A 26,175-nucleotide genomic window follows, 5' to 3' on the forward strand; every position below is an offset into this window, starting at 1 on the left:
TTCTATACTATAGTCAATCCACTCTGCCAACCATCACATCATCAATTTCACAGGTTTAATCTAAAAATAATCAATGAGGAAAGACTTGTTGATTGCCTTAAAAATGTTTGGATGTTTTGAGAGATATAAAAAAGGAACACAACTCTTCCCCTTAAGCTTACAATAGAATCTGTAAGCAATTTTTAAAAATTGAAAGAAATAGAGGGTGGTATGTAAATAATCCAAAGTAGAGTGAGAAATGACAATACTGAAAGGTGGCTACCCAAAATGATGACTTTATCAGTCATCAACTAGAACTTAATAAAAATCTACTATGTGTCAGGTACCATTTTAAGTTCTGGAAATGCAAATTCAAAAAATGAAAAAAATTACTATTCATAGTTTCAGGAGAATGTGGCCTTCCGGTAGGATTTTAAATTCACCAGGAATGCTTTCTTTTCTTTTTCTCACATGATCTCTAAAATTCTTCTCTACATCATGTGATACTTTAGCAACAGAGGGCAGAGGAAGGGAGAGGTAATTCAGTCTCAGACTTCATTCATAGTAAGCATTTAGGAAAAGCTTTATTCATTCATCCATCCATTCATTCATTAATGTAGGTGTCTAGAACAATGGAAGTGATAGTTTTTGTTTCTTTGTTTCATTGTTTGGTTTTCTATAGTTGGCCTTGATTGCAGTGCATCTGGAATATTACATTATATGTGACATATCTTCAGAAGGTTGTTGGACTTGAACATCTTCAAAAGACAAGGACCAGGATGCTGAGGGAATTAGAGCCCAATTGATAGAAGATCCAAAGGATATTTAACGTGGAGAAGAGAAGACTTGAGAGGACATGGTAATATCTGTTTAGTCCCTCCTGGAAAAATTAAGAGCAATAGGCTCTCTTTTTTCTACTCTCCATTTACAGCCATGAAAACTAAGGTCCAGGGAGGTTACATCATTTGTCCAAGATCACAAAGGCAGTTTTAGAAGTGAATAAACTTTGAACTGATTTCTTCTCACACTAGAAGTAGTGATCTTTCCAGTATACCATTTGGCAGGTGACCCAAGGTATATCAAGGTTCTCCTCTAATTGGGGAATGATGCATGTGAAAGTATTTTAAAATCATAAAATAATATCCGAATGTAAGCTATCATTATAACCATCATCATTTTCAAACCCTTGGTGTCCCATAGAACCTCCCAAGAACTGTACTCTGGATACATGCTTAATTAGCCTTTTCAAACCTCAAACTTACCTTATCCAAGCAGGATGTACACCTGAATAACTCCTAGCTGTAGTATCTCTACTTATCAAATGAACTTTCCCTATAGAACTTCCTTTTATCATGGAACCTCTCTTTTCAAAAAGTCCAAGTGATTCCTCAGAGTAAGTCAAAATGGATTATTATGTTGTTTTGTTGTTATTTGGTTTGGTTTTTTATGCATCAAACATTTATTTTATATTTTCCAGTTACATGTATGGGTAGTTTTCAACATTCATTTTCATAAGATTTAGAGTTCCAAATTTTTCTCCCTCCCTCCCTTTCCTCCCCCCTCCACAAGACAGCCATCAATCTGATATAGGTTGTATATATACAATCAACAAGTGCTCTTTTTATCAATTCTTTCTATGGAGGTGGATAGTAAGCAGTTTTTCCAAGAAGATATTTCACATTGCTCTCTATTTTTTTATTCATTTGGATTTACTTTATTGTGTCTTGGTTTCTCATAAAGTTACTATGCAATTATTTTCTTCAGAGAGCTTTTCATCCTCCTTTTCTATTTGGCCAATTTGGCTTTTCAAGCTGTTGACTTTTTTCTCACATCTTTCCTAAATCACCTTCATTTCTCATTCCATTTTTTCCTCTACCTCTCTAACATTATCTTTTTTTTTTTTTTTTTTTTTTTTTTTTTTTTTTTTTTTTTAGGGAGGCAGTTGGGATTTATTGCAGGACCCCCTGAAGGAAGGGGCCAGGCCAGGGCCTAGGGAGTCAGGGCCTTTGTCTGCTGGTTACTGGAGCTTCTTGTCCCCTGTGGGGCCTAGGATCAGCCCCTGTTCTCATGGGGTTGCTTGGGTCAGCTGGGCACGTTGCCCCAGGTTATCATCAGGGGCCCAAGAGGAGATGGTAGCTTCAGTCCAAGAGCCCTTGTGGGGGAGGCAGCCCTGGGGTGGGGGCTTAGGCAAAGGGGCACCCAGCTCCTGGGTCTCAAGGAAGGAGAAGAGGGCCCCCAGCCATCGACTCCACAGCAGATGGTATTCCATGTGGCTGACCCAGAGCTCAGACAGAAGACCTCAGGAGGGCACCCAGGTCTCTCTGGTCCCAAGACCAGCATCTGCTAATTGGCCCGTCGAAGTCAAGTCCAAACCTGCCTCCCTTGGGTGGGGGTGTCCAAAGATGTCTCCTGAGGGAGGCCTGGGTTTGCTCCAGAGCCTCCGGGTGGAGGTGGTGGGTGAGGGGCGCCCATTGGCACCCCCCTGCCCGGGGTTAGCATCCGCTTTCCACCTTGATGTGTAAGATCTTGGAGAATCCTGGCCGTCGTCTCAGTGCCTGGAGCTTGGTCACCATTTCCTCAAACAGCTTCCGGGCTTCTGGGCTCCCAGGTTCTTTGAAGTAATCCACAATCCCAATCTGTACTACAATGGACTTGAGGTTCCGGCAAACACTGTTGAAATGCAGCAGGGCTTTCGGGGTGACTGGGGTGGCTGTGAGCACCAGCATCTCCAGGCCTTTCAGTCCCTCTCTGCAGACCTCAGCGGCCACCTCCTGGGTTATCTCTGCCACGTGGTCCAGCTCCAGCACCTGAAGCCTCATGCAGTTCCGAGCAAGTGATGCCAGGCCCTGCACACCACAGCCGGCTCCTCCCACACCCAGGGCCCTTAGGTGGGGCCAACACCGTCCTATCATCTGCAGGCACCGGTTACTGAAGCGTGTGGGCTGCTGGCAGGGGTGAAGAGGGGCCACCTGGAGAGAAATGATCTCCCTGCAGCTGGCCCCCAGGGCCCAAATGACTTCATGGCCTACGGGATCTGTGGCACTCCTGTAGGTGACAGCTTGCAGGGCCCGGCAGTAGCAACTGGCTAGCCAGAGGGAGCGGTCCGTGAGGACATTGGGGCAGTGGGAGATGCGCAGAATCAGCAGGTTCCCGCCGGCAGCTTTCAGTAAAGACTCTAGGCCGGCTTCCAGGCACCCCCTCGTGCTCCTCAGGTATTCCTCCTTGCCCTCCTTCTTTCCCCGCTGCCTGGGCTTCAGGTTCTGCAGAGTCAGTGAATGTGTCTGAGTGCACCACTGGGACAGCATCGCCAGGAACTTGGAACAGACGCGGGCATTCTCTAGCAGCACACGAGTCCAGACAGCGGGATGCCGGGCCACAAACCTCCAGTCCTTGCAGACCTCAGGAGCATGCAGGAGGGTCCGGGTGTCCAGGTAGGTGAAGATGCAGAAGAGGGCTGCGTGCATCTTCAGAATTTCTGGGCTGATGACTTCGTTGGAGCGTGAAGGGCTGCCACCATCAGCCTGCCTGCCCCGCCCGCTGCCCCCTTCAGAGCGGGCTGGAGGACCCGACAGACGGCAGCTGCTCAGGGCTCGGGGTGGCGTGGGTCCAGAGGCCGAGGCTTCGGAGGGCCCTTCGGCTTCAGACTCTGTGGTCCGGGAGCCCACGTCAGAGACGTCTCCCTCTTCACCCTCTGTGCTGTGCCGGCGAGGCCTCCTCTGCCAGTTCTGGATGGCCTGGCGCCTCAGGCCTGAGCTGCGGGGCACCTGGGGCCTCTCAAAGCCCCCTCCCCCCTCAGCCCGGGCCCCGGGTCCTCCAGCCCCGCTGTCCCCCATGGCCGCCTCCTCCGAGGGGTACGGGTCTGCCGTGTCACTGTCGTAGCAGCCGGAGCTCTGGGACACAGCCTTTGCACGGCTGGAGGCCCCTGTGCTGGAGGAGGAGCGGTGGTTAGACACGGCGTATGTGTTGTGCATGATGGGACCTGAGTGCCGGTCCCGCATTCTGCTGGCGCCCTTGGTCCCAGGCACGCTGCTGCGGCCCAGGCTGGCGTTGGGCGTGGTGCCACAGCTGCTGATGATGATCTGCAGCTGCTTCTCGGCTCGGTCCGCTCTGTCCAGGAGCTCCTCGATGAACTGCTGCAGGCGCACCTTGGCGTTGGCCTCCCAGGCGGCCGTCTCCTTCAGGAACTGGTCAATTTGAACCACCTCCTGCTGCTTCCTGGTCAGCTCCTGCTCCTTGCGCACCAGGTCCTGCTTCAGCGAGGCCAGCAGCTCCACGCTGACGTCCACCTGGCGGGAGAGCTCGGTGGCACGCTTCTCCAGCTCCTCCTTCTTCCGGCCAAGCCGGGCACTCTCCTGCCTGGCCTTCTCCAGCTCGGCCGCCTTCCGCTCCAGCTCGGCCTGTAGCCGGCCCACCTGCCCCGCGATCTTTTGCTCAACCTCCTCGCTCAGACACTCCAGTCTCTTGTCCACTTCCAGTTTCTCCAGGGCCCGGATCATGAGCCGGGCCAGGCCTTCTTCATAGGCCATGTCCGCTGGGGATGGAGAGGCTGGGGAGGCAGAGGCCTGGCTGGGGCCGGGGCCTGGGCCAGGGGGTGGCGTGGATGATGCCGAAGAGGCCACCGATTTCCGGGCAAACAGTTCACCCAGTGGGATCTCGATCTCCCGCAGGGCATAGCGGGTCGTGGTGGGCACAAGGCTAGGCTCGCCCAGGTCCTCACAGGAGACTCCTGCAGGGACCAAGTCTCCGGGGAATCGAGCGAGAGGGGGGTGGTGGTGGTGGTGGTGCAGGTGGTGGGCAGCTTGGGCTGGGGGTCCCACCCCCTGCTCTTTGCCTTGGAAGGATGTGCTCTCAAAGACATCCCGGCGGGCACCAGGCACGGCCAACATGGCGGTGGGATCGGGTGCCAGGGGGAAGACTGCAGCGGCCGCAGCAGCAGCTGCGTCACAGATGCTGTTGGTCTTAGAGAGGATGTAGAGGGTCTCGTAGGTGTGGCTGTACTCTAGGTGGGCTCTCAGGGAGGACAGACTCCGAAAACGCTTGTGCTCCCCACAGCGGGGGCAACGGTAAGGCAGGTCTAGAGAGGCCATGACCGCGACCCTCACAGGGGGGCCCCTCTGCCCAGCAGCCCCGCCCCGTCAGCCCGAAGGGCGGGGCTGGCTCAGGGCAAGTTCATGGCCGGAGGCTGGGGAGCCCCACCGGGAAGGGCCAGGCAGGTATAGGGCATCAGGCCAGCTGTAGGGGAGAGACCCTCCTCCGGGGCGGCGGAGGTGGGACCCTGCTGGGGGCCCAAACGCCCCCAGGCTTGGGGTCTGTCGGTCCGCGCTAGGGGTCGGTACCTGCGCCTGCCCTGCCCTCCCCGGGTCCCCGGCCACTGTTCCTGCCTCTACCTCCCTTCCCCTCGGGAGAGGGGCCGCCAAGCCTGTCTTCCCACCAAGTCGAGCCGGAGCGGACAGCGCCGCCACCGCCACCTCCGCGGGGGGCTGCACGGGGGGGGGGGGGGGGGGGGGGGGGGGGGACTCTAACATTATCTTTAAAGTCCTTTTTGAGTGCCCCTATGGCCTGAGACCAATTTTTATTTTTCTTGGAAGCTTTAGATATAGGGGACCTGATGTTGACATCTTCCTCTGAGGGTGCACCTCAATCATCCTTGTCACTAAACAAACTTTCTATGGTCCTCACCTTTCTCTATCTGCTCATCTTGCCTTTCTTTTGCTTTACTTTTAGCTCCTTAAAGTGGGGCAATGTTTTCAGGCTGCAATATCCCAAATTTCAGAAGGTCCCAGGTGGTATTATTTGAGGAGGAGCAGGTTCTTCACTCACCTGGTCTGTTCCCTGGTCCATAGATGACTCCAGACCAACTTTCTAATCAACCAGCTTTGTGTATTGTGGTTGTCAGCTCCAACAAGCCTGTGCCCCTCCCCCACCTGGGTCACTGCTACTCAAGCCTACCTCCTGGTTCCCAGAAGGGGTGAAAAACCCAAGTTCTGCCTCAGCACCAGCATAGACCCTGTAATCTCTCCATGCCAAGGGCTCAGCCCTTTCACCAGACTGTGAGCTTCGTTCCAGATGACACTGGTGCTGCAGTTGCTTCACAGCCTCTGGGGGTCTCTTTCTCTGGTGAGGCCTTCCTGGGACTGGATCTGTGTCAGGTAGACTATGAGGTTGGGCTCCACTCCTGTTTCAGTACAGCAGTTCCCTCCTTCTGACCTTCCAAGCCATCCTTGGTTGGAAGATGATTTCAGCACATTTTTCTGTGGATTTTGCTGCTCCAGGAATTGTCCTGTGGCATTATTTGGATCTTTTTTGGAGTGCTTGTGTCATGAGTTTGAGAATTCACTGCCTGTCCTCCACTATCTTCAGATTATTATGGTTTTTGAATTCTTTAATCTGGAACTGACCTGCCTTTTTAACATGGTGTCCTATTACTCCCCATGTAAACTCTGCACTCAAACCAAACCACTTTCCTTAGCATTCTTCAATGCACTTGCACATTCATACATCTGTGTAATTCCTTATTCCATTATCTGAACTCAGAATGCCTCCTGCTCCCCATCATTCCCTATTATATTCTAATGCATTCCTTGAGAACCAAGTCCAATGACACCATATCCAAATATTTCACTTCTAAAGGAAAAGAAAACCCATATAGGGCAGTGGGGTCCAGACAGAGGTGTTTTGGTTTGGAATCTTAGAGGAATGGTATGTAGTTATGAGAGAATAGATTGATAAACATTTTGCAGTAGATATGACAAGATTGATTTGACCATACTTCCATAATGTGAAAGCAGAGGCATGAAGTGGGGGAGGACACTGTATGTCAACAAGACAACTGCTGAAAAGATGGCTGACCATAAGACTTAATAGTAAATGACATTTATATAAAATGTGACAGTTGAAAAAGTGCTTTACTCACAACCCCATGAGACAAGATAAATAACTATTATTATCACCATTGGAAAAACTGTATCAGAAGGGTTCAGTGGCTAACTCAAGGTCACACACTTAAAAATGATAGAAGCAAGTTCTAAATCCCAGTCTTCAGACTCCAAGACTACTCTTTATTCCCCTACAGCAGACAGTCCTAGTGAACTATATCATATATATCTTTGTGTTCATATACTGTATCAAGGAGAATACCTTACACATGGAAGAAACTAAAGAATATTTTTGTTCAATAAAATAAATCTGTATGTACCAACTATGCAAACATACACTATCTAGTAAAAATTCACTGACAAAAGAAATGTATTTTCTGGTTCATAACAACCAATAGTCCAGTCAGGCTAGAATATAGCACATGTAGGGATTAATATGTTTTTCATAAAAGTATTTCATCACTTTCCAGTTACATGTAGAGACAGTTTTCAACATTTGTTTTTATAAGATTTCTAGTTTCAAATTTTTTCTCCCTCCTTCCCCTCTCTCCCCCCTCCCCAAGACAGCAAGCAATCCGATATAGGCTATATATGTACAATCACACTAAACATATTTCTGCATTAGTCATGCTGTGAAAGAAGATTCAGAACAACAGGGAAAACCTTAAAAAAGAAAAACAAAAAAATGTAGAAATAGCACGGTTCAATCTGCACCCAGATCCCACAGTTCTTGTTTCTGGATTTGGAGAGCATTTTCCATCATTAGTACTTTGGAACTACCTTGGACCATTGTATTACTAAGAAGAGTCAAGTCTATCACAGTTGATCAAAACATAATGTTGTTAATACTGTGTAGAATGTTCTGGTTCTGCTTATCTCATTCAGTTCATGTTAGTCCTTCCAGTTTTCTCTGAAATCTGGCTACACATCATTTCTTACAGCACAATAGTATTCCATTGCATCCATATACCACAACTGGTTTAGCCATTCCCCAGTCGATGGGCAACCCCTCAGTTTCCAATTCCTTGCCACCACAAAAAGAGTAGCTATAAATATTTTTGTACGTTTGGGTCCTTTTCCCTTTTTCATGATCTCTTTGGTGTAGGGACTAATATTAATCAATAAATTAGCAAGCTTTTATTAAATAACCCCTATGTTCCAGACTTTGTGCTAGATTCTGGGAGTTTACCTTCTACTGGCAGGTGCGCTCCAAGTTAAGATATGAATGACTAAATATGAATGCATACAAAATAATAACACAGTGACTGGAGGAAGAGTCACTAACAACTGGAGAATTGATAAAGGTTTTTTGAAGGAAGTGGCATTTCAGCTGAGTCTGGAAGGAAGACAGAGGTTCCAAGGGACAGCATTCAGGAGGCAAGGAACTGGGGAAAGATCTGCATCAAGGGATTTAGACAGGAAATGGAAAACATCTACTGGAACTACTGGAAAGCAAATACTGGAAATATGTAAGCCAGGTCAACTTGGGAATATTGTGAGGTAGGGGTAGTAATGTGCAAAGATAGACTAGAACAACATTGTGATGCATTTTAAATGCCAAATGGGAGATTTTGTTTTTGTTTTAATCTTAAAGGCAATGGGGAACTACTAAGCAGTCTGAAAAAGGGAATCAATATGAGACCTGAAGTTTAGGAATACCAACTTGACAGCTATACAGAAGATGGATGACAAAAGAATTATTAAACTACACATACCCTTTGATCTAGCAATACTACTATTTGGTCTTTTTTACAAAGATGATTAGGGGAAAAGGAAAATAACGTATATGTTCTAAAATGTTTATAGCAAATTTCTTTCTGTTGACAAAGAACTGGATATTGCAGGGATGCCAATAAATTGGGGAATGGCTGAACAGGTTGTGGTGTATGATTGTGATAGAATATTACTGTGTTAAAAGAAATTATGAGCTCAATGATGTTATAAAAACATGGAAAGACTTGCACAAAATAATGGAGTAAAATTTGCAGAAGCAAGAGAACATTGAACCAAGAGAACAACAGCAATATTGTTTTAAGAATGACTTTGAGAAATAAGTTGTTTTGGCTATTTTAAATACCCAAATTAACTATAAAGGAAATATGAAGAAAAATACTATTTGCATCTAGAGAAAGAACATAAAAATATAAGTACATACAAAATAATTTTACATAAATAAATCCACACAAATATGTGTGTGTGTCCAATGGTAGCCATCTCTAAGGTGGGGAAGGGATGGATGATAAAAGGAAATTATATGATAACTTTATTATATTTTTAAGTAATAGCAAGTTGTAAATAATTGATTTGCAGTTCCATTTGCAATCATCTTTTTATTATACTGTTATAGAAATGCTTGTTTTATTCCATAAATTAAAAATAAAATAGAACATATTTTTAAAAGATGGATAAGAGAAAGGGCATATTTTATTCAACCTGACCATTTAGGAACCTATTGAAATAGAGCAAATGAGAAGTGATGAGGGCCTAAAGCAAGGTATGTTGTATGAGCAGGGAGCAGGGTCAGATATAAGACATGCTGAGGATGAAGTATCAACAAATCTTGGGAATTGGTTGAATGTGATGATTGAGTGACAATGGAGAGTTGAGGAGGCCTTTAGTTTTCAAAAGCAGGTGACTTGCAAGGATGGCTGTAATCTTAACAAAAATGCAGAAGTTGTTAAATGGCTGAGGAAAGGCATTAAGTGCTCAGAGGTCCTGACACAATTACTCCAAAAATCTCCAAAAACAGCCATAAGACAACCCCTGGAACTGCAGAACCCATACAAAGACTGGCTGAGGTTATTTTCCAGACAAAACCAGCTTAGAAGTTTAGCAGGTGATCCAACCATTCTGGAGAGCAATTTGGAATTATGCCCAAAGGGCAATAAAGCTGTGCGTGCCCTTTGACCCAGCAATCCCACTTTTAGGTCTTTTGCCCAAAGAAATCATGGAAGGGGGAAAGGGACCCACATGTACAAAAATATTTATAGCTGCTCTTTACGTGGTAGCAAGGAATTGGAAGTTGAGGGGGTGCCCATCAATTGGGGAATGGCTGGACAAGTTGTGGTATATGAATACAATGGAATACTATTGTGCTGTAAGAAATGATGAGCAGGAAGAGTTCAGAGAAACTTGGAGGGTCTTACGTGAGCTGATGATGAGTGAGATGAGCAGAACCAGAAGAACATTGTACACAGTATCATCAACATTGAGTGTTGACCTACTGTGATGGACTATATTCTTCTCACCAATGCAAAGGTACAGAAGAATTCCAGGGAACTCATGATAGAAGAGGATCTCCAAATCCAAGAAAAAAAAAAAGAAAGAAAGAACTGTGGAGTATAGATGCTGATTGAACCATATTATTTCTTTTGTTTTGGGTGCTGTTGGTTTTTTTTTTTCTTTCTATTTTGAGGTTTTGCATCACTGCTCTGATTCTTTCTCTTGTAACAGGATTAATGCAGAAATAGGATTAATGTTATTATGTGTATATATATGTGTGTGTATATATATATATATATATATATATATGTATATGTATAGAGATATATAGATATAACCTATATCAGATCACCTGCTGTCTAGGGGAGGGGGGAGGGAGGGGTGGGAGGGAGAAAAATCTGAAATTGTAAAGCATGTATAAACAAAAGTTGAGAAATATCTTTACATGTAATGGAAAAAATAAAATACCTCATACATAAAAAAAAGAAGTTTAGCAGGAGACAGTGCCCGGCTGGAAGTGGATCCCAACCCTGTGATCATCACACTGACTCCAATCCAGCCCCAGGCAGCCTGTGCCAAAGAAATTTACCCCAAGCCTCTGAAAATAGCTGCAGCTCCAGATTCTTCTAGAACTAAGCTCATGGTTAAGTGAGAGGCCTCAATGGCTGGCTGGGGAAGCAGAGGGAAAGATAAGAATATAGGGATGTATGTGGTAGCTGAGGAAGAATTCAGTAGTCTTACCCCAGCAATAAACAGAAAGAAACCTTGAGTGGCAGCAGACCAAGTGGGGGAAGGGTGCAGGCTCATCAGAGCTAGCAACCAGAGCAAACAAAATTGTTTTGCCTGGCTAATTTGCAACTTTGCCTGGGTTATCTATAGACCAGAGAATAGGCCAGGAAGGTAAAGAACCTGCCCTTCCCTACTTAAATCTTATCACCTTTGACCCCTTGAAGCTTGAGATAGTGTAGCAGGGAATGAAAGCCCTACTTTAAGAAGCTGGTAAAAGTCTAGTAAAAGATAGGCAAAATGAGCAAACAGAGGAAGTTGTGAACCATAGAAAGTATTTTTGTTTGTTTTTTTGTTTGTTTTATTAATGATAAGGAAGATCAAGGTGCAACATCAGGGTTCCTATATCCAAAACTTCCAAGCAAAATATGAATTGGTCTCAGGCCATAAAGGCATTCAAAAAGGACTTTGAAGATAAATTTAGAGAGGTAGAAGAAAAATGGAACAAGAAATGAGAGTGATGCAGGAAAGTCATGAGAAAAGAAGTCAATAGCTTTAAAAGCCAAATGCAAAAGGAGATGCAAAAACTCTCTGAAGAAAATAATTGCCTAAGAATTAGGATTGAACAAATGGAAGCTAGTTACTTTATGTGAAATGAAGACACAATAAACCAAATCCAAATGAATAAAACAAAGTAGGCACTGTGAAATATATTCTTGGAAAAACTGCTTACCTGTAATATAGATCCAGGAAATAATTTGAAAATAATTGGACTCTCTGAAAACCATGATCACAGTAAGAGTTTAGACATCATTTTCCAAGAGAAGGTCAGGGAAAATTGCCCTGATATTCAAGGAACAGATGGTAAAATAAAAGTTGAAAGAATCCACTGATCACATCCTGAAAGAGATCCCAAAATGAAAACATCCAGGAATATTATAGTCAAATTCCAGAGATCAGAGGTCAAGGAGAAAATAGTGCAAGCAGCCAGAAAGAAACAATTCAAATACTGTGGATCGATGGTAAGGATAGCACAGGATCTAGCAGCTTCTACATTAAAGGATAAGAGGGCATGGAATATGATATTCCAGAGGGCAAAGGAACTGGGATTGCAATCAAGAATCACATACCCAGCAAAACTGTGTATAATCTTTCAGAGGGAAAAATGGGATGTCAATGAAAAAGAGCACTTTCAGGCATTTGTGATGAGAAGACCTGAACTGAATAGAAAACTTGACTTTAAAATGCAAGATGCTAGAGAAGCATAAACAGGTAAACAGGAAAAAGAGATCATGAGAGATGTTAAAAAGCTAAACTGTTTATATTCCTACATGGGAATATAATATGTCTAAATCATAAGAGCTTTCTAAGTATTAGGGCAGATTATAGGAATAAATTTAGACAAAGGGAACAGGTAGAAATCAATTATTAAGGTACGATATCTGTAAAGAATTTATTTTGTGTTTATCATTTTTGGGGGCGTGGGGCAGTTGAGGTTGGTGAATGTCTTGTGTTTAAGGCCAGATTTGGGATTGGATCCTCCTGGGGCCAGAGAGGGTACTTTGTCCACTGTGTCACCTAGCTGCCCCATGTTAATTTCCTTAGGGTAAAATTGAGGGGTGAGAGGAATGTATTGGGGGAGGGGAAAGGGGAGAAGTAAAACATATATAGAAGGAGGTGTTAAGGGTAAAATTCTAGCTAATCTGTCTAAAATATCTAATGAGTGGTTGCCAATAAATTATAAGCTTTAGCAAGAGTTAAACTTTTAAGCATTTATTAAAGAGAATAAGAATTTGGTAAAGAGAGAAAGGCCTACATTCATCTATCTATTACAGGGAGAGCACATTTCTAGCTCCCCTCTCCACCAGAGTCCCCAGGAAAGAGTGAGTGAGTCAGAGTGCCAGGCTCCCCCTTCTTCCTCCCACAAGCAAATGTCACTTCCTGACGCCAAAGAAAAGACACATGGTCTTGCCCTCAAAGACCTTCACTTCATAGTGGAGCTTTCCTATAGTAAGTCTCCAGTAAGTGGTGTCATTCCAATCATTACAGTCCCCCCTTTTGTTTCATTTGAAAAACGAATGTGTTTGCTCAATGAAACAACCAAAAATAATATCCTATGCTAACTAACAATATGTAAATAACAATATAGAAAAGGGAGAGAGGAAAGTTTTGTCCAGAGGGGCAGTCCCTCATGAACTGCACTTTGACATAGGTCTTGCAAAGGGAGGGCCTCTGCAGAGAGTACATGTTACAGATGGTATATATTATAACAGAAAGAGAAAAGGAAAAAGCAACAACAACAACAAAATTGTTCATTTAAAGTCTCTGAAAGTCTTTTCTCAGATGTCCTCTAGGTTTAGTCGTGGAATGGAAGTCTTTTCAGGGGTTGATGTGTGGATGCTGATAATAAGCCAGGAATCTTTCCTACAAAATTGAGCTTAACACAACTTTAAAATAGCTTTGTCAATAATCAAATCAAACAATGAAAGTTCTCAAAAAACATGTCTAAGGGAATTCAGAATCTTAGTTGTTACACACGAAATATATAATAAAACAAAAATTGAAACATTCTTTAAAACTAATATTACTATAGTCCCCCCTTATGGAGGGTAAATTGAGAAGACAATTGCTGTGATATTAATTTCAAAAAATAATTTTTATCTTTGTTTCATCACTTTTTGCATCATCTGACTAATTATCCTCATGCCATTATGAGAAATTAAAATCAAATATAATTGGTAACAGGTGTCAAGGCCAAATTCAACACTGTATTTATCATGACACCTGAGATAATTATGGGGGTTACCATAAAAGAACAGAGAAATGATGGGATATGAGCATTCCCACAGTTGAGCAATATATACTGCCAATGCAGTATGCCAGGCTTAAAATAGGTGGATGGAATATATGTCCATGCCACCAAACATATTGGAGGAAACTGAGTCAGGCTTAATCAGATGCATGGGATTGAGATGTCCATGGCATCAGGCATATAGGAGGGGGCATAGAAGCCAGTTGTAGAATGAGATAGGTGGGATGAAAACTTCCAGTCATCTGTACAGTATTGTGGGGAAAAATAAAATAAAATATTAAACCAAGAGAATCCAACCTCAACATATGTCAAAAGCTGTTCCCTCAGCCATACCTTGACTTCATGCATGTCTCCCCTCATGTGACAGTTCAATGTCTGCTCTTGCATGTATTCCTCTTGTGATTGGATGGCATCTTGGGCAACTGGCACCTGATAACTCAGAATAAAGGCAATTAATATCTTAAATGATAAGTTCCCATAATCCAAGTCTCATATGGATTTAAAAATTTAGGATAATAAATGATCTCAAAAATGTGAATACATCTTGACTCAGAATATAATATATAATTATGCAACAATTTCAAATAATACCCCTTTTTTACTTAGTATACAATTACTTTTGTGAAAAATTGAAACATATTTAAATACAAGTTAAAGCACAACACAATCTCAAAGAAAACTTTTTTTTTGAAAAAGAAAACTTTTACAAATGTTCCCCCTTTTTTTTTTTTTTTTGGAATATGCTTATCAAAAATAATACTTCTAGGGGCAGCTAGGTGGTGCAGTGGATAAAGCACCGGCCCTGGATTCAGGAGTACCTGAGTTCAAATCTGGCCTCAGACACTTGACACATACTAGCTGTGTGACCCTGGGCTAGTCACTTAACCCCCAGTGCCCCCCACACACAAAAAAATAAAAAAAAATAAATAATACTTCTAGAATCAATTTACACTCTCCATGGCTACCAATTTGCCAAGGAAATGCTTTAAAGAGTTTGATCAAAAAACTGCTGGGAAAACTGAAAGATATTATGGCAGAAATTAGGCATAGACCAACATCTTACACCTTATACTACAATAAGGTCAAAATGGATACACGATTTAGACATAAGAGGTGATACTATAGGTAAATTAGGAAAGAAAGGAATAGTATACCTATCAGATCTTTGGAAAGGAAAACAGTTTTTGACCAAACAAGAGATATAGTATATTATAAAATGCAAAGTGGATGATTTTGATTACATTAAATTTAAAAAAATTGTACAAACAGAAGCAATGCATCCAAAATTAGAAGGGAGGCAGAAAGCTGGGAAACAATTTTTGAGGCCAGTACTTCTGATAAAGGCCTCATCTCTAAAATATATAGGGAACTAAATCAAATTTATAAGAACCCAAATCATTCCCCAATTGAGAAATGGTCAAAGGATATGAACAGGCAGTTTTCTGATGAAGAAACCAAAGCTATCTGTTTCCATATGAAAAAATGCTCTAAATCTCTAATGATTAGAGAGATGCAAATTAAAACAACTCTGAGGTACCACCTGACACCTATCAGATTGGCTAAAATGACAAAAAAGGAAAATAATAAATGTTGGAGAAGCTGTGGGAAAATTGGAACACTAATGCATTGTTGGTGGAGCTGTGAACTGATCCAAACATTCTGGAGAGCAATTTGGAATTATGCCCAAAGGGCGATAAAGCTGTGCATACCCTTTGACCCAGCAATACCACTTTTGGGTCTTTTTCCCAAAGAGATCATGGAAGGGGGAAAGGGACCCACATGTACAAAAATATTTATAGCAGCTCTTTATGTGGTGGCAAAGAATTGGAAGTTGAGGGGATGCCCATCAATTGGGGAATGGCTGGACAAGTTGTGGTATATGAATACAATGGAATACTATTGTGCTATAAGAAACGATGAGCAGGAGTAGTTCAGAGAAACCTGGAGGGTCTTGCATGGGCTTATGATGAGTGAGATGAGCCGAACTAGAAGAATATTGTACACAGTAACATCAACATTGAGTGTTGATCTACTGTGATGGACTATATTCTTCTCACCAATGCAATGGCACAGAAGAGTTCCAGGGAACTCGTGATGGAAGAGGATCTCCAAATCCAGGAAAAGAAAAAAAAAAGAACTGCGGAGTATAGATGCTAAATGAACCATACTATTTCTTTTGTTTTAGATGCTGTTTTTTTTTCTATTTTGAGGTTTTCCATCATCGCTCTGATTTTTTTCTCTTATAACATGACTAATGCAGAAATAGGATTAATGTTATTATGTGTATGTATATATATATATATATATATACACACACACATATATATATATATATATATATATATATATATATATATATATATCTCCTATATCAGATTACCTGCTGTCTAGGGGAGGGGGGAGGGAGGGGAAGGGAGGGGAGGGAGGGAGAAAAATCTGAAATTGTAAATCTTGTATAAACAAAGGTGGAGAACTATCTTTACATGTAATGGAAAAAAATAAAATACTTTATTAATTTAAAAAAAAGAGTTTGATCAAATAATCAGTTGAGAAAAAATAACAAAAACAAACAACTCAGAAGATGGGAGCACAATACTCCCAGAATTAACACTGTATTATGAAAGCAAAAGCATCTTGCAATGTTTCAAAATTAGATAGATGAATGAATAGAAGAAAACAAACATGGAACAATGACAGATAATGAAATTCAAACTAGGGAAATCTAAATGAATATGAACTTAATGTTAATAAGAGTATTATAAAATATAAACTTGATCATGTGACTATAAAATGCTTTTAGAAATATTCTCTTTTTTTAAAAAAACTATGTATAAAACACAATCTCAAAAGCATAAAAATCTCTATGAAAATAAACCCATACCATTAATTTCAAAATGTATATGTAATAGCATAGAAATCCTATGTAAACTCTGAACTGACATTAATACTCTGAGTGAATTCAGAACACTTTTGATTCAGGTATCTAAAATTCCCAATGTTCATATCAATACCTTGCTGCTTACTTCTACAGTTCTGTAAAATATGTACCCTTCCATGGGAAAAGAAGTGGAATCTTGAACTATGTTGATTGTCATTCTTATTCAGCTTAAGTTTTGCTTCTTTAACCCCTCTATATTGTCTGCCAGTCTTTTCACCATACAAATACTTTATAAGGTTACTAATTAAAGACAAAAGCAGATTAGCAAAATTATGAACAAAAGGAGCATATCTGAAATTTAAAGGGTTTTCTAAGGTTGTCTCAGAAGCACAGCCAGGCTGGGGAAGGACTGAGCATGAAGTTGCAAATGTAGTTAGAGAAAGCTGTGCATGTGCATTACATCACTAGACTTCCTGGGCAGGGGAATCAAGGGGCTTGGCCATGGGATGAGTAGAAGGTGGGGTCTGGAGAGGAGGGGAGGGAGCAGGGCAATTTGAATCAGACTTGATTTTGAACTCAGGCCTGGTTTCCCCCCCACCCCAACCCCACTGCTTCAAGAGTTTGGGTCCTTGCCTCCAGGCATGCAAAATTAGAGAATCTCTCAGCATTACAATTTGAAAAAAATGCAGGAGTGAGAGGTTTCTCTGAAAAAGCATGGCTGGGAGAGAAGGGGATATTTATATTCCCTTGTGTGAGCACCTTGCTGGCTTTTCTAACAAAAATAAAAATAAAAATAGAAAATCCACAAAAACAAAGCATTAACATGATCTTATCTTCCATTTGTCTGGTTAAACAGACTAAACTCAAAAATAGGGTAATTAGGGAGTTTAAAAGGTCCATTTGAAAAAATTTAAAGGGAAAACACCTGGAAATTCAGCAGTACTTCAGATTTAAAGGGACAGGGTAGGGGAAATTTCTTACCCAACTGGAAGATCAGAAGAGTGAGGTTCAGCTTTCCTCTTCGTGGTTAGCCATCTGTTACAGGCTAAAATTCTAGCTAGTCTGTCTAAAATATCTAATGAGTGGTCACCAAAAAATTATAAGCTTTAGCAAGAGTTAGATTTTTAAGCATTTATTAAAGAGAATAAGAATTTGGGAGAGAAAGGGCTACGTTCATCTATCTATTAAAGGGAGAGCACATTTCTAACTCCCCTTTCCACCAGAGTCCCCAGGAAAGAATGAGTCAGAGTTCCAGGCTCCCCCTTTTTCCTCCCACAAGCAAACATCACTTCCTGATGCCAAAGAAAAGATGCATGGTCTTGCCTTCAAAGACCTTCATTTCATGGTGGAGCTTTCCTATAGTAAGTCTCCAGTAGGTGGTGTCATTTCAATCATTACAGAGGTAAAGGTCAACTAGCATAAGGCCAAAGAAAAGGTCATTTGATTTAACAACTAAGATATACTTGGTAACCTCAGAGATAATAGTTTTAGTTGATTGAATGGTGAAGAAAGGAATTAAAATAGTGAGTGCAGGTGATTCTATTTTGGAAGTGAGAAGGTGTAACAAAAGACAAATTGAGGGGGAAATATCAGTTCAAGTGAAAGTGTTATTGTTATCATTGTTTTAAATGGAGGATACCTGAATATTAGCAAAGGAGAAGGAAGCATATAAGTTGAAATTAGAAATAGGGGAGAAAGATATAGATGAACAAGCAGTAGAGTTTGGAGGGGATAAGATAAAAGGCATAAAGAGGCATGGCTTTGGCAAGCCTTCCTTAGAGACTGTAAAAAGAAAGAAGAGGATGTGTGAAGATGTAGAAGGATTTGAGGTATGAAGTAGACCAATATGGAAGCTCATGTCAGATGATATTGGTGTTTTTGGAGGACTAAGAGGTGTAGTCAGCTTTTAAGAGTGAGGAGTATTGTGTCATAGGATGTTTGTAACAAAAGGAAAAGGTACAGAATAGCCCCTGAGGGGATCCAATAAAGGAAGAATAAAAGAGTTTTCATGTGCCAGTGCCAGCCCTCTTGAGCTAAAGTAACATAAATCTGTAATGAATTCATTGAGCACAGTTATATGACTTCTTCCATCAGTATTTAACAACATGGAAGTAGGAGTACAAATAAAAGAAATGGGGATGACCCAATGCTAAAGATTGGAAGATAAATAATGGTGGTAGGATTCAAGGATGTTATAAGTTTTTCTGGAAAAAAAACAACAGTTCAATTATACATAAATAATCAATTTTAATCTTTATTTGTTATGGAAGAATAATACAGCCCTTTTTCAGAATTTGTCACTGAACAATACCCTGTCATAGTCAAGCTCTTCAGGAAAATAGGGAGGGTGATTATTATGAATATTTAAAGGACAGGGTGAACATTACAATCATAATAGGCCTAAAAATGTATGACAAGTAGGAGAGAAACACAAGTTGAGCTGATGGGCCAAAGGGAAAACAATCCTTCGGCCATATAATCCTTTTGGATGAGCCTTTATCTCAAGAGATGCTGACAAACTACAAGGGTCACTTAGGGCCTCACATAGTGGGAAGTGTAAAGAGCTAAATGAAATCCAAAAGGGCACCCTTCTTAGACAATGGATAAGTATGTGAATAATAGGGTCAATGCATTTCTGTCACATCCACATGTAAAGACTTCACCCTAATTTCTGTATTTTTTTTCTTTTTTCCTCCCTTTACTGACAGCTTCCAGTTTCCCAGTTGTTTGGGAGTAGAAATCCATTAGGCGGGAATCCTATTTCCCTATATTTTGTGCCATGACACACGTATTATCTATCCTAGAGCAACAATGTCCAGAGGCCAACTGGCATTACTTTGCTAGTAAAACTGTGCTGAATACAAATCGCTTCATATTGCTTCCATAATTTGAAAATCTTGTGCCAGAAAAAGTATTTCCCAACAGGACTCCTCTAATTTTAGAATATGAGTCTAGGGAGAGGAAATGAAATTGTTTCTCAACACCCAAAACAACCTCAACACAACCCTATTCCTGGCCACCCTCTGTTACCCATCTGCCACACGACTTTGCGGGAATAATTGAGGTAATAATATTTGCACTGACTACTTCATTGGGTTAATGTTCAAAAAGTGCTTTGTAAACAGCAAAGCTCTGTGTGTGTGTGTGTGTGTGTGTGTGTGTGTGTGTGTGTGTGCACATTCATGTGTGTGGTATTTTTGTCATTTTTATTATGAATGGGGAAAAAAATGAAAACATGGGAAAGGTTTGAGCTGATTAGAACTATTGCAAAATGAAGATATTAATGAAGGTATTAATTTAAACCATCAAGACAGGACTAATTAAACATCACCACAGTAGTATATGCACTCTTTGTAGCACTTTTAAAAAATTGAGGTGGGACAATAAAGGAATATTTTCTTAAATAAATATACTAGACCTCAGAGATGAAGTAAGTGCTATGCTTTATTTGTGACATATATAGAGTTGGGAGGGAAATTAGAAATCATTTAATCCAACCCTTTCTTTTTACAGATGAGGAAAATAATGGCTAGAAAAGTTAAATAACTTGCCTAAGGTTATAAAGGAAATGAGTGACAGAGGTAGACTTTGAACTCAGGTCCTAAGATTTCAAAGTCTTTATTTCTACTGTAGTGCATTATCTTTCTGAAGTCATTATCTTGGAAAATTCCAATTGCATGATAATTACTTAACACATTAAAAAAATCTTCCTTGGGAATTGTTTTCAGAATCAGTGTAACAGATACATAAAAAAGTTATTGTCACCTCTCACTCTCATATATCACCTGATCAATCATATTTCATCTGTGACTTGAAAAAAATTATTACCCAGAATAAGTATGTACCCATCACCCAGTTTAGCTCTAAACAACTTTTAAATCTTTCCAAAAAATCTAAATCATCTTCAAAAGATGAAGATTTGGGGGGTGGCTAGGTGGCACAGTGGATAAAGCACCGGCCCTGGATTCAGGAGTTCCTGAATTCAAATCCAGCCTCAGACACTTGACACTTACTGGCTCTGTGACCCTAGGCAAGTCACTTAACCCCCAGTGCCCCGCAAAAAATAAATAAATAAACAAAAAATGAAGATTTACTCTCCCGGGCAAATTCCAAAGAAATGCTTCATATGCTCTGAAGGTAACCCAAAGGATTACATGGGAGACTCAGGCATGTTTTGACCATTGATGATGTCATAGTAGAGTGGAAATAGAATTCAGATTAAGAAAACACCTGTGTTCAAATAATATCTCTGACACTAACTTCCCAAGGACAGAGTAGTCATAGGACCTCTCTGACCCTCAGTTTCCTCATCAATAGAACAAGGACAATGATACCTGTAGTATCTACGACAGAGGGTATTTGTGAGTTTTGAATGCTATAATGTCAAGAAAGTACTGTATAAATGTTAGAAATGGGGCAGCTAGGTGGCACAGTGGATAGAACACCGGCCCTGGAGTCAGGAGGACCTGAGTTCAAATCCAGCCTCAGACACTTGACACTTACTAGCTGTGTGACCCTGGGCAAGTCACTTAACCCCAATTGCCTCACCAAAATAAATGAACAAATAAATAAATAGATAGATAACTAACTAACTAACTAAATAAATAAATGTAAGAAACCATATCCTCGGTGAACAAAAGATTACATACCTAACATTATTTCTGCTTTGTTGTAACATAAACTTTCTTGCACACTCAATGAAGGTATAACAGCCAGATAGGAAAACTTGGAGTTAACATACAATAGATTCTTGTTCTAGCTTTAATGATATTAGCCATGTGAAGATAGGCAGGTTGCTTAACATGCTTGGTCCTTAGTTTCCTCATTAATCAAATGGGGAAAATGATGTGCAGTATGATCTCATAAGGTTGTTGTCAAAATTGAATCAGATAATGTATAGAGTGTCCCAGGAAACTCTCTAACACTGTGCTGCAGACAGGTTCTTGACCTTGTATTGGTGGCAGCAATTTCTACAATGTACGTTCCTTACACCAATGAATTCACAAGTTCAGATCACTCCCCTCCCCTTCCATATCTATATCATTACCAACATCTTTGTTAGTATTATTCTGAAGGGAACAAGTTTGATTCAAATATATAAATCCTATTTGTTAACACAAGAATGTCTAGGAACATAAAGTTTTATTGAAGATTTTCTTTGAAAATTTTGATATTAATTTGTGTGTGTGTGTGTGTGTGTGTGTGTGTGTGTGAGGCAATTGGGGTTAAGTGACTTGCCCAGGGTCACACAACTAGTAAGTGAGGTCAGATTTGAACTCAGGTCCTCTTGAATCTAGGGCTAGTGCCCTATCTACTATGCTACCTAGGTGCCCCCTAAAATTTTTAAATTTGAGATTTTTTAATAAAATTTTACTTTGAAATTCTACTTTCAAAATTTTTGAAAAAAATATTCCATTCTCTTTTCTTTGTCTTATAGGTTTAAAAATGTATATGCCAACTGATGTACTTTGCCCCTTTGGTTTATTCTTTTTTTTGTTTTTGCTTTGTTTTGTTTTTTTTGCAGGGCAATGAGGGTTAAGTGACTTTCCCAGGGTCACATACCTAGTAAGTGTCAAGTGTCTGAGGTCATGTTTGAACTCAGGTCCTCCTGAATCCAGGACCAGTGCTTTTATCAACTGTGCCATCTAGCTCCAACCCCTTTTGATTTATTCTCAAATTCCAGTCCTTCAGTCATAACACCTCATATTAGTACTCTGACTGAATTCCCAGAGATGGATTATTTTACTAAGACATAGAGCAGGTTGGCCAAGGTCTTTAGAATTAGGATCTGGATCTAAAGGTGCCAATGTCTACTTCCCTCCTATGATAAACCAGAAACACTCTCTTCCTTTATGAGAAGAAACAAAAGACTCACAGTGTCTTGTAGTAAAACCCTACCAGACTGCTGAAAACATAAAACAAAAGAAAATTTCTCAAATCGCATAAAGCTGGCAGCAAATTGGCAAGACATTGAAAGCACTGCTATTACAATAATTAGCTGAAAACTCAGGATGACCTGGGCATCAAAAATGAGAGCATTGCAGACAACTGGATGAATCATAGAAATTATTTCTTTCAAAACATATTTTAGAAAAAGGACAAAAGGACCTATTTGGAAATAATTGGATGGCTGTTCAACTTTAGAATACCTGATATTTCATTTGAATCTGTCACAAACCCATGAAATGCAACAAGATTCAAGACAAAAATAAAATTATCTTCATTTCCCAAATGGATCAAAAAAAAAGACTATGAAGGAATATTTGTTTTTCTTTTCTCTAGAAACATATCTTCTTCAATTTGTGGGGTCAGAGCTAAGGTGGCAGAGTTTCTTCTGGCAGTAATCTCTCAGAGTTTCTGACACAGTCACTCCAAAAAACTCCAAATAATGCCATAAGACAATTCCTAGAGCAACAGAACCCACAAAGGGACTGACTGAGATCATTTTTCAGGCAAAGAGGGGTCTGTTGTGCTAGGGTGGGAGTGCACCCCAACTCTGTGGTCATGCTGCCACAGATTCAGACCCAGGCTTGCCTACCAAACCCAAGCTGAGTCAAATACAGATCCAGCTCCAGGCAGGCCGCACTAGAGAAATTTATCCCCAGAGCCTCTGAATCAGATGCAGTACCTGTGTCTTCTGGAACTAAGCTCACAGTCTGGTGAGAGCATTGAGTGGTTGACTGGATGGAGATTACAGGGGTCTCTATTGGAGCTGAGGCAGCATTTGGTTGTTCTACCCCAGCTGAGAACGAAGAACCAATCTTGAGCAGTAGAGGCCCAGGTGGATGAGGGGTGCAAGCTCATCAGCACTATGAACCACAGCAAACAAAATTTGTTGCCTGGTTGAATAGCAAGTAGACTTGGGGTTATTTACAAACCAGAGCACAGACCAGGCCAATGAAGGACCTCCTTGCATCCCATGAAGCTTGGGACAGTGCATCCTGGAAGCAGTGCCACACTTTAAAGATTTAAAAGTCAAGAAACAGGAGAGAAAAATGAGCAGACAGGTAAAGATGAGGATCATATAAAGTTCCTTTAGTGTCTAGGAAGATCAAATTGTACCCTGAGAAGAGGATAGTAACATCAGGGCTCCTACATCCAAAGCTTCCAAGAAAAATATGAATTGGTCTCAGGCCATAACAATGCTCAAAAAGGACTTTGAAGATAAAGTAAATGAGGTAGAAGAAAAAATGAGAATGATTCAGGAAAGTAGTGAAAAAAAAGTCAACAGTTTGAAAATCCAAATGGAAAAGCTCTCTGAAGAAAATAATTGCCTAAGAATTAGGATTGAACAAATGGAATGAGAAACCAAGACACAATAAAGCAAATCCAAATGAATAAAAAATAGAGGGCAATGTGAAATATCTTCTTGGAATAACAGCTGACCTGAAAAATAGATCCAGGAGAGATAATTTGAAAATTATTGGACTACCTGAAAACCATAATAAAAAAAGTGCTTAGACATTATCTTCCAAGATATTGTCAGGGAAAATTGCCCTAATATTCTAGAAACAAAAGGTAAAATAAAATTTAAGAGTCCACTGATCACCTCCTGAAAGAGATCCCAAAATGAATACTTCCAGGAATAGTATAGCCAGAAACATAACTTCACCTAAGTTTGTAATCATGCGCAGTCAATAGTTTGATTTGAGAAAGTAGCCTTGAGAAAGAGGGAATGATATAAAAGCCCTATATCTGTCTTCTGACTTCGAAAATGTCTATTTCAAGATTACAAATTGGTAAGCACATTTGGGTCATTAATTTTCCATTTCTAAGCATCAGTTCAGGAAGCAAAGGTGACAGAAAATTGCTCTAATCTTCTCTCTATTATGTTCATTTATGAGAAGGAAAGAAATGAATACCTGTATTATGTGTAAAACACTATTTTGATTACTTTCTTAAAAATAAAAATGTCAGAGCACATCTAAATTTAAGCCCCTTCCACCCATTTACAAAAATACTCAAACCTTAGATCATTAAAATAGTTTTAAAATATAGAGCAACCACAAGGAAACTTTCTTTTTCTTTTTTTTCTCTAGCCAGCTTCCTCCTCCCTAAATATTGGCATAATACAAGAACTATGTCCCTCTCCATAATTAAAAACAAAAACAAAAACACAAACAAAAAACCCCAAACCTTTGGAAAATATATCCTGAGGGAAGGAGGAGAGACAGCATGGAGCAGTGGATAAAAACCTGCTCTGAGTCAGGAAGACATACATTCTAATCCTGCTTCTTATTCATTCTGGCTATATGACTCTGTGAAGCTCTCAATTAACCTCTCAATGATCTCAAAAAAGTTCTAAGTTGCAAAGGTGTCAATGGAATTCATATCAATGAAATCATCAGTTTTGTCTCTAGATCTAAAGAAATTCTACTTCTGTTACTCAGTTATGAGAGTTGCAGAGGAAACAAGATTTATATTAAAAAATCTTCATTTACATACAGGAATTTTGCATATGTTTGAATGAGATAATCCTTTATATCTAGGATTATATCCTCAGAAGACAGAATAAAGATAGTCATTAGGAAAAAACTTTCTGGTTATAAGGGTTGTGAGATGCTGGAACAAGGTCAGTACCTCAAGGGATTATTTGCAAAGAAATAAATAATGTTCTTCTGTAATAATTTATAACTAGTTTTATCTAAATGCAATAAAATTGACTACCTTACTTCTCTGAGGGCCTTTTTGGCCCTGTCCTAAACCATGCTGGGGAGCAAGCCATTGCCAGTCACAAAAATTTCCTGAGCCAGTTGATAGAATACATGTTCTGGGCAAAAAAGGTTGACTCAGTCTTGCTGAGATTTCCACTTCAATCTTACTGATCTAAGTGGTTTGCATGAGCATATAAACCTTTGGATACTGATTTAAAATTATACTCTAGGGTTATAAGGTTTTCTGTTGCTTAATTAGATCTTTCATAATAGGAAAGAGCAATGGTTTAGTGCCCCATCTCCAACAGATGCTGGTGCCAGATGTTCTGAGAAACACACACTCCATTTCCTATAATGTTTCCTATTGTTCATTTTTATACTGTGTTGAGGAGGTCTTCTTGACAATAGTTCTCACATTCAAAGTGAAGGTGAATGGCATGAAGATAATAAAATAGCTACCCTTCCCTCTGTCATTGTCACTGCCCAACCACTTCTTTTCTCTCCATTGTGGGCACTTTATGTATTCCCTGTTGCCCCTCTTCTTTCTTTGTGATATGAAAGCACAGATATATTCCAAGTTCCAACTTTATGAATAGCCAGATGAGTGCTCCAAATAGAATAATTTCAGGGGCATATGAAAGAGTTGATTCCAAAATTTTATCCCTTCAACAAAGGGAATATTTTAATAGGAAAATGGATCAAAGGGGCAGGACTAGGTAGTAGCAAAAGAAGAACATCTATGGGAGGTACAAATGGCACAGAGCTAGGAGACTGGGAAATAAAGAAAGAATCTATTTTTTCGACAAAGGTGCATAGGCCTGGGTTTGCCCAGCCCAACCATAATTCTCTCATGGTGGGAATGGGAGCATGGAACAAGAGTGAGAAGTCAACCCAGACATAACACAAGCCTTATAAGGTCATGCAATCATAGTTATAAAGGCCCTTAGAGCTCATATAATCAAATAGCTTCTTCCTAAAGATGACAAAGATAGCACCCAAAAAGGTTAAGAGAATTAACATGAGTAGCAA

The 26,175-nt window shown here is 40.6% G+C and overlaps 1 protein-coding gene across 1 annotated transcript; it reads right to left on the bottom strand.

Moving 5' to 3' along the window:
* Nucleotides 1-2,393: 2,393 nt before the first annotated feature.
* Nucleotides 2,394-5,066, bottom strand: LOC122729210 (F-box only protein 41-like). Its single transcript, XM_043967937.1, has one exon. It carries the CDS (start codon nt 5,064-5,066, stop codon nt 2,472-2,474), a length of 2,595 nt encoding a protein of 864 aa, XP_043823872.1. The 3' UTR covers nt 2,394-2,471.
* Nucleotides 5,067-26,175: the final 21,109 nt, after the last annotated feature.

This window comes from Dromiciops gliroides, chromosome 5, assembly GCF_019393635.1.
Source record: "Dromiciops gliroides isolate mDroGli1 chromosome 5, mDroGli1.pri, whole genome shotgun sequence".
Taxonomy (NCBI): Eukaryota; Metazoa; Chordata; class Mammalia; order Microbiotheria; family Microbiotheriidae; genus Dromiciops; species Dromiciops gliroides.

What these genes read in the sequence shown, in the direction of transcription:
- LOC122729210 (XM_043967937.1), bottom strand. Translation starts at nt 5,066, where the DNA reads ATGGCCTCTCTAGACCTGCCTTACCGTTGCCCCCGCTGTGGGGAGCAC.